General features: G+C 44.7%; 1 protein-coding gene across 6 annotated transcripts in view; it reads right to left on the bottom strand.

Moving 5' to 3' along the window:
• The window catches only part of EFR3B (EFR3 homolog B), a 109,409-nt gene that overhangs the window by 27,529 nt on the left and 67,994 nt on the right, over positions 1-13,886 (bottom strand). For 4 of the 6 annotated variants that reach the window (XM_077291768.1, XM_077291769.1, XM_077291766.1 and 1 more), the window contains 7 exons: positions 12,571-12,692; positions 10,340-10,489; positions 8,098-8,241; positions 4,532-4,666; positions 4,201-4,279; positions 1,499-1,634; positions 1,149-1,310 (listed from right to left, as the gene is read on the bottom strand). In XM_077291768.1, coding sequence (XP_077147883.1) covers positions 1,149-1,310; positions 1,499-1,634; positions 4,201-4,279; positions 4,532-4,666; positions 8,098-8,241; positions 10,340-10,489; positions 12,571-12,692 — 928 coding nt within the window. The remainder of the gene's footprint in view (positions 1-1,148; positions 1,311-1,498; positions 1,635-4,200; positions 4,280-4,531; positions 4,667-8,097; positions 8,242-10,339; positions 10,490-12,570; positions 12,693-13,886) is intronic. The other 2 variants (XM_077291771.1, XM_077291770.1) reach the window with 1 other exon arrangement.

Below are 13,886 nucleotides of genomic sequence, written 5' to 3'. Positions count from 1 at the left end.
CATGATGTCCAGGCAGACTAGAGGTCAGTCACATGATGTACAGGCAGACGAGAGGTCAGTCACATGATGGACAGGCAGACTAGAGGTCAGTCACATGATGGACAGGCAGACTAGAGGTCAGTCACATGATGTACAGGCAGACGAGAGGTCAGTCACATGATGGACAGGCAGACTAGAGGTCAGTCACATGATGTACAGGCAGACTAGAGGTCAGTCACATGATGTACAGGCAGACTAGAGGTCAGTCACATGATGTACAGGCAAACTAGACGTCAGTCACATGGTGTACAGGCAGACTAGAGGTCAGTCACATGGTGTACAGGCAGACTAGAGGTCAGTCACATGATGTACAGGCAGACTAGAGGTCAGTCACATGATGTACAGGCAGACTAGAGGTCAGTCACATGATGTACAGGCAGACTAGACGTCAGTCACATGATGTACAGGCAGACTAGACGTCAGTCACATGATGTACAGGCAGACTAGAGGTCAGTCACATGATGTACAGGCAGACTAGAGGTCAGTCACATGATGTACAGGCAGACTAGAGGTCAGTCACATGATGTACAGGCAGACTAGAGGTCAGTCACATGAGGTACAGGCAAACTAGACGTCAGTCACATGATGTACAGGCAAACTAGACGTCAGTCACATGATGTACAGGCAGACTAGAGGTCAGTCACATGATGTACAGGCAGACTAGAGGTCAGTCACATGATGTACAGGCAGACTAGAGGTCAGTCACATGATGTACAGGCAGACTAGAGGTCAGTCACATGATGTACAGGCAAACTAGACGTCAGTCACATGATGTACAGGCAGACTAGAGGTCAGTCACATGATGTACAGGCAGACTAGAGGTCAGTCACATGATGTACAGGCAGACTAGAGGTCAGTCACATGATGTACAGGCAGACTAGAGGTCAGTCACATGATGTACAGGCAGACTAGAGGTCAGTCACATGATGTACAGGCAGACTAGAGGTCAGTCACATGATGTACAGGCAGACTAGAGGTCAGTCACATGATGTACAGGCAGACTAGAGGTCAGTCACATGATGTACAGGCAGACTAGAGGTCAGTCACATGATGTACAGGCAGACGAGAGGTCAGTCACATGATGTACAGGCAGACGAGAGGTCAGTCACCTATGGTCTTGATGACGGCTTCCTGGAACATCCTCTCCTCGTGCTCTTTGATAATCTTAGTTCCGATGTTGACCGATGAGTCGTAGCTTCCGGTCAGCTCATAGTCAATGCTCAGCCGCAGCTGCCTGAGCAACGTGTTAAACACCTCGAGCACGGTGGGGCCTGCACACAACAGAGGGACATGTGAGGCCGAGCGCAAAAGAAATGACAGACAAGTGTAACTGTGATCCATCACTACACACACAAATACTGCAATACTATAATACCGAAATACTAAAATACCGAAATACTAAAATACCAAAATACTAAAATACCGAAATACTAAAATACCGAAAAACTGAAATACATACCCACAGAACCAGTGGCGGCAATAACAGCAGCTTCAGATAGAACGTCAACAATTCCAGCCCGGACAGTGGCAGCACTTTTACTGTTGGCATCAAGGTGGCTCAATAATTGCTGTATCACCAGGTGAGAATGCTGCGGCTGTGTGATAGAGACACGTAACCAATATTGTGCAAGAGCCAGGGCTGAAAACTGCATACGTCTATACATAGGGGGCAGTACTGTATTATAGTAGTTATATTCTTGTACATAGGAGCAGTATTATAGTAGTTATATTCTTGTACATAGGAGCAGTATTATAGTAGTTATATTCTTGTACATAGGAGCAGTATTATAGTAGTTATATTCTTGTACATAGGGGTAGTATTATAGTAGTTATATTCTTGTACATAGGAACAGTATTATAGTAGTTATATTCTTGTACATAGGGGGCAGTATTATAGTAGCTATATTCCTGTACATAGGGGCAGTATTATAGTAGTTATATTCTTGTACATAGGAGCAGTATTATAGTAGTTATATTCTTGTACATAGGGGCAGTATTATAGTAGTTATATTCTTGTACATAGGAACAGTATTATAGTAGTTATATTCTTGTACATAGGGGGCAGTATTATAGTAGTTATATTCTTGTATATAGGAGCAGTATTATAGTAGTTATATTCTTGTACATAGGGGCAGTATTATAGGAGTTATATTCTTGTACATAGGAGGCAGTATTATAGTAGTTATATTCTTGTACATAGGAGCAGTATTATAGTAGTTATATTCTTGTACATAGGAGCAGTATTATAGTAGTTATATTCTTGTACATAGGGGCAGTATTATAGCAGTTATATTCTTATACATAGGAGGCAGTATTATAGGAGTTATATTCTTGTACATAGGGGCAGTATTATAGTAGTTATATTCTTGTACATAGGAGCAGTATTATAGTAGTTATATTCTTGTACATAGGAGCAGTATTATAGTAGTTATATTCTTGTACATAGGGGGCAGTATTATAGTAGTTATATTCTTGTACATAGGGGCAGTATTATAGTAGTTATATTCTTGTACATAGGAGCAGTATTATAGTAGTTATATTCTTGTACATAGGGGCAGTATTATAGTAGTTATATTCTTGTACATAGGGGGCAGTACTGTATTATAGTAGTTATATTCTTGTACATAGGGGCAGTATTATAGTAGTTATAATCTTGTACATAGGAGCAGTATTATAGTAGTTATATTCTTGTACATAGGGGCAGTATTATAGTAGTTATATTCTTGTACATAGGGGCAGTATTATAGTAGTTATATTCTTGTATATAGGAGCAGTATTATAGTAGTTATAATCTTGTACATAGGGGCAGTATTATAGTAGTTATATTCTTGTACATAGGGGGCAGTACTGTATTATAGTAGTTATATTCTTGTACATAGGGGCAGTATTATAGTAGTTATAATCTTGTACATAGGAGCAGTATTATAGTAGTTATATTCTTGTACATAGAGGCAGTATTATAGTAGTTATATTCTTGTACATAGGGGCAGTATTATAGTAGTTATATTCTTGTATATAGGAGCAGTATTATAGTAGTTATAATCTTGTACATAGGGGCAGTATTATAGTAGTTATATTCTTGTACATAGGGGGCAGTACTGTATTATAGTAGTTATATTCTTGTACATAGGGGCAGTATTATAGTAGTTATAATCTTGTACATAGGAGCAGTATTATAGTAGTTATATTCTTGTACATAGGGGCAGTATTATAGGAGTTATATTCTTGTACATAGGGGCAGTATTATAGGAGTTATATTCTTGTACATAGGGGCAGTATTATAGTAGTTATATTCTTGTACATAGGAGCAGTATTATAGTAGTTATATTCTTGTACATAGGGGCAGTATTATAGTACTTATATTCTTGTACATAGGGGGCAGTATTATAGTAGTCATTCCCTTTTATATAGGACGCAGTATTGTAGCCGTTAGTCTAATACATATATGAAAAATTAAAGTTTTTTTTGTCAAGAACAAAAGTTTATTTTAATCAGAAGATCTTGGAACAATAATAACTTCCACAATTGGATGTGTTTAAATAAAATGTTCCTGTGCTGAGATAATCTTATAAATGTGCCTCTGCTGTGTACTGTGTTATGGCCGTGTCTGACTGTGCAGTAACATGCTCTGATACCACAGCTCCTGGGCAGGGGAGTATACTGGTATTACAGCAGGGGAACACAACTGATTCTTTTTGTGAGGTTACACATCTTTCTGACTGTTTTATTTAAGAATTATTTGCGATCCCCGGCTGTAATGTCTGTACACTTTTTCTCCCCCCACCCCTGCCCAGGAGCTGTGGTATGATCAGACCATGTTCCTGTACGGTCGGACACGACCATAATACAGCGCACAGCAGGGACACATTTACAAGATTCTCTCAGCAGAGGAACATTTTATTTAAATCACATCCAAATGTGGAAATTATTATTATTCCAACATCTATCGATTAAAATGAACTTTTTTTTTTGTGGGGAAAAAATCCCTTTAACGTGATTGGTTGAAATGGAGAGAAGTCATAGTTTAACAAGCCTTACACCTGTGCTGCTGTAGTTAGAGGTCTCCAATTTTTAACCATAAATCTTTATATAAAAAAAAATTAACTTAACATTTTAAATGACATTTAACCCTTTGAAGCACTAACGACTCCTGGTTCTCACCTGTATTGAATACATGATGATCTTAAAACATTGTATGGCGAAGACCTTGGGCTCCCACAGGGAATGGTTATCAAGGTGCCTGTAAAATATAACTGAAGAGTCACACCCCGACGCCTACCGGACACTAAGGCTGCGGTTTGGGGGGTCAAAAACCCCGATACATATGATGATAATGATACAATTTGGCATCTCGATAGCCGGCGATTTTTTAAAAATGGCAAAATAAACCTTTTAGATTTGCTCATATGTAAGGGCAATGGACCTCAAAAAAAAAGGAAATAGAAGCCTTGGGATGTATCTGCGGATGATGACTAGGTGGCGGCATTCTCACATGAGTACGGGTTTAATGGCATTCTTGATGTTCCCATAGGCGGCTCGACCCAGCAGCTCCCGAAGACAGCGCTCGGCCAGCTCTGCCGGGACGTCCTTCTCTTTATCCGCGTTCTGCAGCGGAGATGGCGATCGGCTGAAAATATCGAAAGAAAAATTATCACCACTAGGCGTCGCTGGGAACTCCCAATAATCCAGCATTGGTTTATATACACATATATATATATTTTTTTTCTTTTCAATGGTTGGCACCATGCAGCATGTTGGCATAAATGCACATATGGACTTAAAGGGCAATTCCACAAGCGCATGACTGTAGCATGAGGGAGAGAGGCTTTGGTCAAGGTCCACTTTTACGTCTTAGTCAGATCTTGCTCATTTAAAGGGGAACAGCCGTCTCCATAATTACGGAATATAGAGATAAAAACGTGTTGTCCCTAAAATAAGAACCCCTTCCTAATAAACAGGAGCACTCCCCTCCTTGATAACACCTTCAGTGATTGGTGGGACCCCCGAAAATCAGTGGGACCTTCTGCAATCCCTTACAATACATAGCCCTAGGGCCAGGAGACGAAATCCTATACACGCTTCTTCTGGGGTACTGTGACATTAAGGACCATTCATTTGCCTTTCTTTATCTCCCCCCATTTTTGATCTCGGCCCCTCCGTCTCATAGCGCAGATCATGCACTTTGAACTTCACTTGATGGCAGAATTGCTCTTTAATTTTTCATGCGGCCAATTACTGGCTCTGCGGGGGTCCAGGAGACATTACCGTCACCTACAGAGCCGGTAATTAGGCTAAAACATGGAGCAAGATGATGTTCGCAACTTTGTTTCCATGCTTTTGATGCAGGAAAGGAGGACAGCTGCAATGGGGTAAGCACCTCCTAGGATGCACAGCGGGTGCGGACCCCCAGTCGGGGGGATTCCAGGCAAGACTGAACACTCGGGTGGGTAAAATCTCCTCATTCTCATCTGTAAAGCACATCAAAATTCTAAGCCGACCACCACTATTGCCGCCACTTTCGCTTTCTTGTCTCGCAAAGCAAGAAGTGGCTACCCACAATTTTGAGAACTTGACGGATGAGGAGGACTCAAGGACTTCTGAAAGTTACTTAAGGTTCTAGAAATACAAAGAAAAGGGAAATGAAACAGGAAAAGGGAAATTTGAGGGGAATTTTTAGGCAATAATATGTCAGAAAGGAAGGAGATTAAGTAAATAAGACGGCAGGTAGTAAGGAAGGAAAAAGGAGGACCAAACAATCATCCAAAGCGGAAGGTGATCAATCGTAAGCTGACCGTACACATAGGAAGAATTCAGATTGTAAGGACGACCGGTCACAAGATAGATCCTTTTATGGACAGCGACCCCCAAAATAATCCCAGTACTATGTCCTAGTCTTAGCAGAGATCCTTCATGCCTATCAAGGTAGTCATTACTTCAGGATATAGGGATGGCCTCCTCTTCATGTGGGCATAGTTCTTGGAGCAGACCTCTTCTTTGTGTTCCTCATCCGCACAGTGCTTGGAGCAGACCTCTTCTGTGTGTTCCTCATCCACAGAGTGCTTGGAGCAGACCTCTTCTTTGTGTTCCTCATCCACGCAGTGCTTGGAGCAGACCTCTTCTTTGTGTTCCTCATCCACACAGTGTTTGGAGCAGACTACTTCTTTGTGTTCCTCATCCACGCAGTGCTTGGAACAGACCTCTTCTTTGTGTTCCTCATCCGCACAGTGCTTGGAGCAGACCTCTGCTTTGTGTTCCTCATCCACGCAGTGCTTGGAGCAGACCTCTTCTTTGTGTTCCTCATCCGCACAGTGCTTGGAGCAGACCTCTTCTTTGTGTTCCTCATCCGCACAGTGCTTGGAGCAGACCTCTGCTTTGTGTTCCTCATCCACGCAGTGCTTGGAACAGACCTCTTCTTTGTGTTCCTCATCCACACAGTGCTTGGAGCAGACCTCTTCTTTGTGTTCCTCATCCACGCAGTGCTTGGAACAGACCTCTTCTTTGTGTTCCTCATAGCACAGCGAGTGGAGCAGACCTCTTCTATGTGTTCCTGATCCGCACAGTGCTTGGAACAGACCTCTTCTTTGTGTTCCTGATCCGCACAGTGCTTGGAGCAGACCTCTTCTTCTTTTTGGTCTTTTTGTATGGTGCTTGGAGCAGATCACTTCTTCATGTGGCCTCTCTATATGGTGCTTGTAATCAACCTCTTTCTCATGTGGTTCTTCATGTATTCTCTTTGCCAGGTCCATGGAGCAGACTTCTTCTTAATGTGGTCTTTTTGCATCGTCCATTGAGTAGATCTGTTCATCATGTGGTCTCTTTGCCATGTCCATGGAGCAGACTACTTCTTCATGTGGTCTCTTTGCATGGTTCATCAAGCAGACTTCTTCTTAATATGGTCTCTTTTGCCTGGTCTATGGAGCAGACTTCTTCTTCATGTGGTCTCTTTGCATAGTCCCTAGTGCAGACCTCTTCTTCATGTGGTCTCTTTGCATGGTCTATGAAGCAGACCTTGTCTTCTTTTTGCCTCTTTGCATTGTTCAAGGAGCAGACTTCTTCATGTAGCCTCTTTACATAATCCATGAAGCAGACTTCTTCATGTGGCCTCTTTGTATGGTATTTGGAGCAGTTCTTGTCTTCATGTGGTTTCTTATCATAGTCCAAGGACCAGACCTCTTCGTCATATGATCTGTTTGCATGGTCCATTCAGTAGACCTCTTTGTCATGTCCTCTCTTCATACAATGAATAGAGCAGACCTCTTATTTCATTTGGCCTACTGACATGATCCATGGAGCAGACGTCTTACCTCATGTAGCTTCTTTGCATGGCCCATGGAGCAGACCTCTGCATGTGGCCTCTTTGCATGGTGCTTGGGGAAGTCCTTGTCTTAATATGGTCTCTTTGCATGGTCCATGAAGCAGACCTCTTCGTCATGTCTTCTCTTCATACAGTGAATAGAGCAGACCCCTTATCTCATTTGGCCTTTGGGCATGGTCCATGGAGCAGACCTCTTACCTCATGTGGCCTCTTTGCATGGTGCTTGGGGTAGACCTTTGGTTATATTGTCATGTGCCACCTATCCCCTCGTTCTTGAGGCCCAGAGCATGACAAATTCACTTTCGACCTGCCTTGATATCAGCGGGAATAGGCAATAGGTCAAACTCCGTGAACAAGATGACATCCCTATATCCTCTCAATGTGGCTGCTGAGGTTGGCCATGATTGTGGCGTTTAACGGATGACACTAGGCAATAGCCTTAATTCCTGTGCATCTCCTCACGTAGATTTATGACCAGACAAGTGCAAGGAGGGCAACATTTGTGAGTCCAGCAACTTTTGCATAAGACCTCAAAGCAAAAATTGACAAAATAAGGTCTGATTCGCTTTGATGGATGACTTCTATCTTCAGCGTATGGTCAGCTTACGAGTGTGTGAAGAAACAAGACCAAGAATGAGTCTACAGCAGAATCCAAAGCCAAATGTACCAAGAGAAATTACAAGGAACACATCAACGATGACCCCCACAATGGAGACGTACACAAGACCGTCCTGAGGACGTACCTCAAGGCTTTTCCACCTTGGACAGCCCCTTTTCCTTTCAGGATAATCCCTCCAGTACTCTGTGGCTGCCAGGTCTTAGCTTCACCCAGGACAATGGTGAAGGATGAGACGGGTAAGGCACACAGGTTCATATACATAGAAGGGCTATGGATGCAAGAAATAAACATGTACAGAAGAAGAAGAGCGGCCGAACAAGCAGAAGCAAAAAAGACAAGAATGAGAGCAAAGAGTGATGAGGAATAGCTGAAGGCAGAACATACGGGCTGGTTAGTACCTGAGCAGCTGAGACCAGGGTCAGGTCAAAACAAAACAGCAGAGAGTATTAGTACTGACGGCCTCCACGATCCGCTCCGGGTCATTTACAAGTATTCTGCTTTACCCATCTTGTCCTGATCATGAGTTACATCTGGTCTTATGCTCCAGTCACATCCAGAGCTGCGCACGCTCCCTTATTATTCTCCTGCTGGGTCAGTGTCTGCACAAAGCACGCTCATGTATGTGACCATTTATACATCTGTAATGCACAGATTTAACACCTCCTATTAGTGTCCTGCTGGTTCAGTGTCTGCACAAAGCAAGCTCATGTACATGACCATGTATACATCTGTAAGGGTACTGTCACACAGTGCAATTTTCGTCGCTACGACGGCACGATCAGTGACGTCGCAGCGTCGTATGATTATCGCTCCAGCGTCGTAGACTGCGGTCACACTTTGCAATCACGGCGCTGGAGCGATGCCGAAGTCCCCGGGTAACCAGGGTAAACACCATAGCCGGAAAGCAGAGCGGTGACGTCACCGCGTCACCGCTGTGCTCGCTTTCCGGCCGGCAGGCGCTCACACAGTGCAGAGAAGCTGAGACGCCGGAGGACAGACACCGGAATGTGAGTATGTATTGTTTGTTTTTTTAACGTTTACGCTGGTAACCAGGGTAAACATCGGGTTACTAAGCGCGGCCCTGCGCTTAGTTACCCGATGTTTACCCTGGTTACAAGCGAACACATCGCTGGATCGCTGTCACACACAACGATCCAGCGATGTCAGCGGGTGATCAAGCGACGAAAGAAAGTTCCAAACGATCTGCTACGACGTACGATTCTCAGCGTGATGTCTGATCGCAGTAGCGTGTCAGACACAGCGATATCGTAACGATATCGCTAGAACGTCACGAATCGTGCCGTCGTAGCGATGAAAATGGCACTGTGTGACAAGTACCCTAATGCACAGATTTAACACCTATTAGTGTCCTGCTGCTTCAGTGTCTGCACAAAGCACGCTCATGTACATGACCATGTATACATCTGTAATGCACAGATTTCCCATCACTTAGCCCCTTATCTGCTGGTTCAGTGTCTGCACATAGTATAATGTAATGCTTTTTACTGTGGTTACTGCAGGACTTCATATGCCCTCAGTAGCCTGCTGGTTCAGTGTCTGCACAAAGCATACCCTGCATTTTTAGCATAGGAATCCCTTTTTGGTTCAGCGCCTATGCAAAACCAACTGTAATCTACTTTGTTGTGTAAATGGCCGTTTCATTGCCCTATAGCAGTCTGCTGATTCAGTGTCTGCACAGACTATTCTCTGATAGGTTTCATTATGGGACCTGCGGCATTTTACTTCTTATTTTAGTCCTATGCTGGCTCAATGTCTACAAAAAGACATAACGTACGGTGTTTCATTGTCAGACCTGCTGGCTTCATTTGGCCTACAGATGCCTGCTGGTTCAGGTTCTGCACAAAGTAGATACATATATAAAATAACACCATCTTCCACAATGAGGAGTAATGTGCAATGTATTTTCTGAGATATGCCAATATTGATGTGACTCTTCCTGATTCCAAGCAGTGGCCACCAAAATTGTGAAAACAGATGTGGATGTAAATGGGGAAAAGACACGATGTAACCCATAATCATCACAAGACAAGCGCAGCAAAAGGGGAACATGGGTGTAGGTTATAAAAAATCAGAAAATAATAGGTACGATATCATTAAAGATGGCAAAAACTGTGATCTGATCAAGCCTAGAGGTCAATGCCAGGAAGGAGCTCCATAAAGCCATCATGATAAAGGTATAGACTATATAAAAGGCAATTACAGGTAGACGGAGGATCTTGGCTTGTAACCTGCTCGCTTCATCATATGGATATTCTCTCTGAAGAACGTGGGGTACGTATCAGGCTTGTGTGTTACGGTGCGGCAGTGATGGCTACTCTACGTCCCCGGCTGGTGTCTTGCATTACCTCTCTATGTCTTCCGCATGCTGGAGGTTATACAGTAAGGAAGGAACAATCTTGTCCATGTGTTGAGGCTCCCAGATATTGGCCTGAAGTTCATCGTTAACTGTTTTCCTGACAACTCCCTGAAGACCTTTAATTCCTGCCATTCGGATGCTTGAAATAAGAAGAATATATCAGATATTAAATAATACATCCAACATCGAAAATCGGGTCACAAGGAAAAGAGAAGGATAGATAATAGATAGATACTGTAGATAGATAGATAATTAATAGATAGATAATTAATAGAGAGATAATAGATATATAGATAATGGACAGATAGATAGATAATAGATAGACAATAGATAGATAATAGATAGATGATAGATAATAGATAGATAATAGATAGTGTGAGGCTGTGGCCTCTGATACAGCTAGGGGGCGCTGTTTGTTCTCCCCAGAATGTGCATGCAGACGGATGAAGTCCATAGGTGTGCATGAGAGTCACGGATTTCCGTTCCGGGTTTTCCATGTGGCTGAAGGTCACAGGTTTGTGTGTGTTTAAAAACCCTGCAGTAAGGGGTATGGGTGTGTCAGGCCGTGTCAGGCCGTGTCGGGTCAGGTGTGCGAGGTGCACGTCAGTGTCAGTCTGGTGTGTGCTCGTCTGCAGAGTGCATGGAGGCCAGCAGAGCCAGCACCCAGGGCAGCTGAATAGCCTGGCACCCACAGCGTACACAGAGATGCAAGTCATCCATGGTACTGGTCTCGGATGTGGACAGTCCTGTGCCCGGAGGTGGATGTCCTGTGCCCGAAGGAGTCGGATGTGGACAGTCCTGTGCCCGGAGGTGGATGTCCTGTGCCCGAAAGAGGACTAGCATGTGCAACGATTGCAAACAGGTGGATATGGTGCCCGGCTGCTATCCGGAGGATATCCTGAACTGTGTACGACTGTGTGAGTAAAGAGTCTGTAAGGAGACTGTGATACAGCGATGCAGAACATCCATGAGAACTAGTCAGAGGAGGGTTGGCATGTGTAGTGTCTGCAACATATGAGGCTGCATGTATGGAGACGTATAGAGACTGTGAGATGGCGTGCGGTCGCCCAGGGAAACTGGACAAGGGAAGTCTGGCCTGTTTAGGGACCGCAAATCTAAAGCCATGTGATATGTATTGCTTTGAACTGGTGTAAACTGATCACTGATAATATCCACTGAAGTTATATGCATTTATGTGAATTGGACTTTAATGCTGTGAAGAAACACAATAAAAGAGACTTTTGTGTTTGAATTTGTGGGTCACTGCTTCTTCACTGCGTACGATGCTACTGCAGCTTTACAATAGATAATAGATAGATGATAGATAATAGATAATGGATAGATGATAGCTAGATAGAAAAAAAAATGGAACAGCACATACAATTAAATGGGTGTATAGGCCTCCAAGGAACTAATCCATATACTTGCCAAATATACGGGGACCAAAAAAAAATGGAAGGCAGCACCCCAGGTTTTAGCAAAAAATATAAGTGGATTTATTGGGCCCACATGAAAGATAGAATAGATAATAGATGGACAGACAGATAGATAGATAAATAGATAGATAGATAGATAGATAGATAGATAGATAGATAGACAGACCGACAGACAGACAGACAGACAGATAGATAGATAGATAGATAGATAGAATCCGCCGCTTTCTGAGGAATGAAATCGCAGCAGTTTATTCGCCCATGAATATGGGACATTTTGCCACCCAACCTCTGTATGTCTGAGCCTTCGGCTGCGTTCACGCCTCAGTTTTACGTCTCAGGAGTCAGCCACGTTCTATCCTTCTTGCTGCCAGTTTTCTCCTCCAATATCTTTCTCACTAGAACATGTAACTGTCTGAACTGTTCTATCCATTGAATTCGCAACAATGTGTCAGTTAAAAACGGATAAAACCCGTCTGGAATGTGCGGACAATCACTGCTGCTGTCTTCTGAGTTTCCTCCGGATCCCTGGGGCGTTTACCAGCCGCCTTCCATCCACACAGCACATGGACGGGGGGCCGCTCGGGGTCTCACGGACTGATGTGTGGCTCAGTGTGCTGCCCCACGGCCTGAGGCTCAGACGTTCAGTGTCTGGGCCTCCATCCTCAGAGACGAACGGATGGACCTCCGGAACACCAAGACAAGAGACATCCCACCCTGTGACCCTGGGCACGCACACTGGACGCCGTCACACCGCCGGCGTCGGATGCGGCCGCCCGCCACTTACTTGCTCCGGATCTCCAGGTCTTCGTAGCTGGAGTGGCACATCTCGCTGAAGCGGGACACAAAGAAGTCGTAGCTGCGGTGGTAGGACGGCGTGTCCTCCTCAATGTTGGCAAACTTCACAAACTGAGAGATAAAACAACAACTCCACAGTCACAGACGCACAGCGGCCGCGGGGAGCACTTTACATATAGAAAACAACAACAGTTATTAATTTCTGGATCAATTCAGTCTCTAATGTGCGGAGAAATGGAGCAAAGGGCCGGAGAAATAACAGCCTGGTACAAGAAGTGCTTTATCCCCGCCATCCACTGCCGGTGACTCCGTCCCTCCCTCATACTTTACACTGCAGGTCCGGCTCCTCACACTGGCTGCTGTGTATGAGCACAGGCTCCGCAGGAAGGCAGAACATGGAGATGACGATGAGGAGACGAGAGAGGACCAGGAGAGACGGATGCGCCACAGAGAAACGGGAGATGCTCCAAAAACATCCAAACACAGACTGAGGGGAGGAGCATGTAAAGGGGAGGGGCATAACGAGAGGAGGAGGGGCACATAAAGGGGAGGGGCATAGAGGAGGAGCACAGAAAGAGGAGGGGTATAAGGAGAGGAGGGGAACATAAAAGGGAGGAGCATAGGGGAGCGTAAAGGGGAGGGGCATAGAGAGAAGAGGAGGGGCATAGAAAAGGAGCACATAAAGGGGAGGGTCATAGAAGGGGAGGGGTATAGAGGAAGAGCACAAAGGGGAGGGGCATAAAGAGGAGGAGCACATAAAGGCGAGAGATATAGAAAGAGGAGCATATAAAGGGGAGGAGCAGAGCCTTTAAAGGGGATGGGCATATAGAAAGGAGGAGCACATAAAAGGGAGGGCATAGAGAGAGGAAGAGCACCCAAAGGGGTGGGGCATAGAGGAGCATGTAAAGGGTAGGGGCATAGACAGTTGAGGAGCACCTAAAGGGGTGGGGCATAGAGGAGGAGCACATAAAGGGGAGGAGCAGGGCCTTTAAAAGTAGACGGGCATAGAGAGGAGCACATAAAGGGGTGGGGCATAAAAGGAGGAGGGGCACACAAAGGGGAGGGGCATAGAGGAGGAGCAGATAAAGAGGAGGGGCATAAGGAGAGGAGGGAAACATAAAAGGAAAGAGAATAGAGGAGGGTATTTAAAGAGGATGGGCATAGAGAGGGGAGGAACACAAAGGGGAGGGACATAGAGAAGGAGCACATAAAGGGGAGGGTCAGAGACAGAAGTGGAGGGGCATAGAGGTGGAGCACACAAAGGGGATGAGCATAGAGAGGAGCACAGAAAGGGGAGAGATATAG

The sequence above is a fragment of the Ranitomeya variabilis genome, chromosome 2 (assembly GCF_051348905.1).
Source record: "Ranitomeya variabilis isolate aRanVar5 chromosome 2, aRanVar5.hap1, whole genome shotgun sequence".
NCBI classification, from domain to species: domain Eukaryota; kingdom Metazoa; phylum Chordata; class Amphibia; order Anura; family Dendrobatidae; genus Ranitomeya; species Ranitomeya variabilis.
Note: the sequence above shows the minus strand (reverse complement) of the source record. Positions and strands in the feature narration are given on the sequence as shown.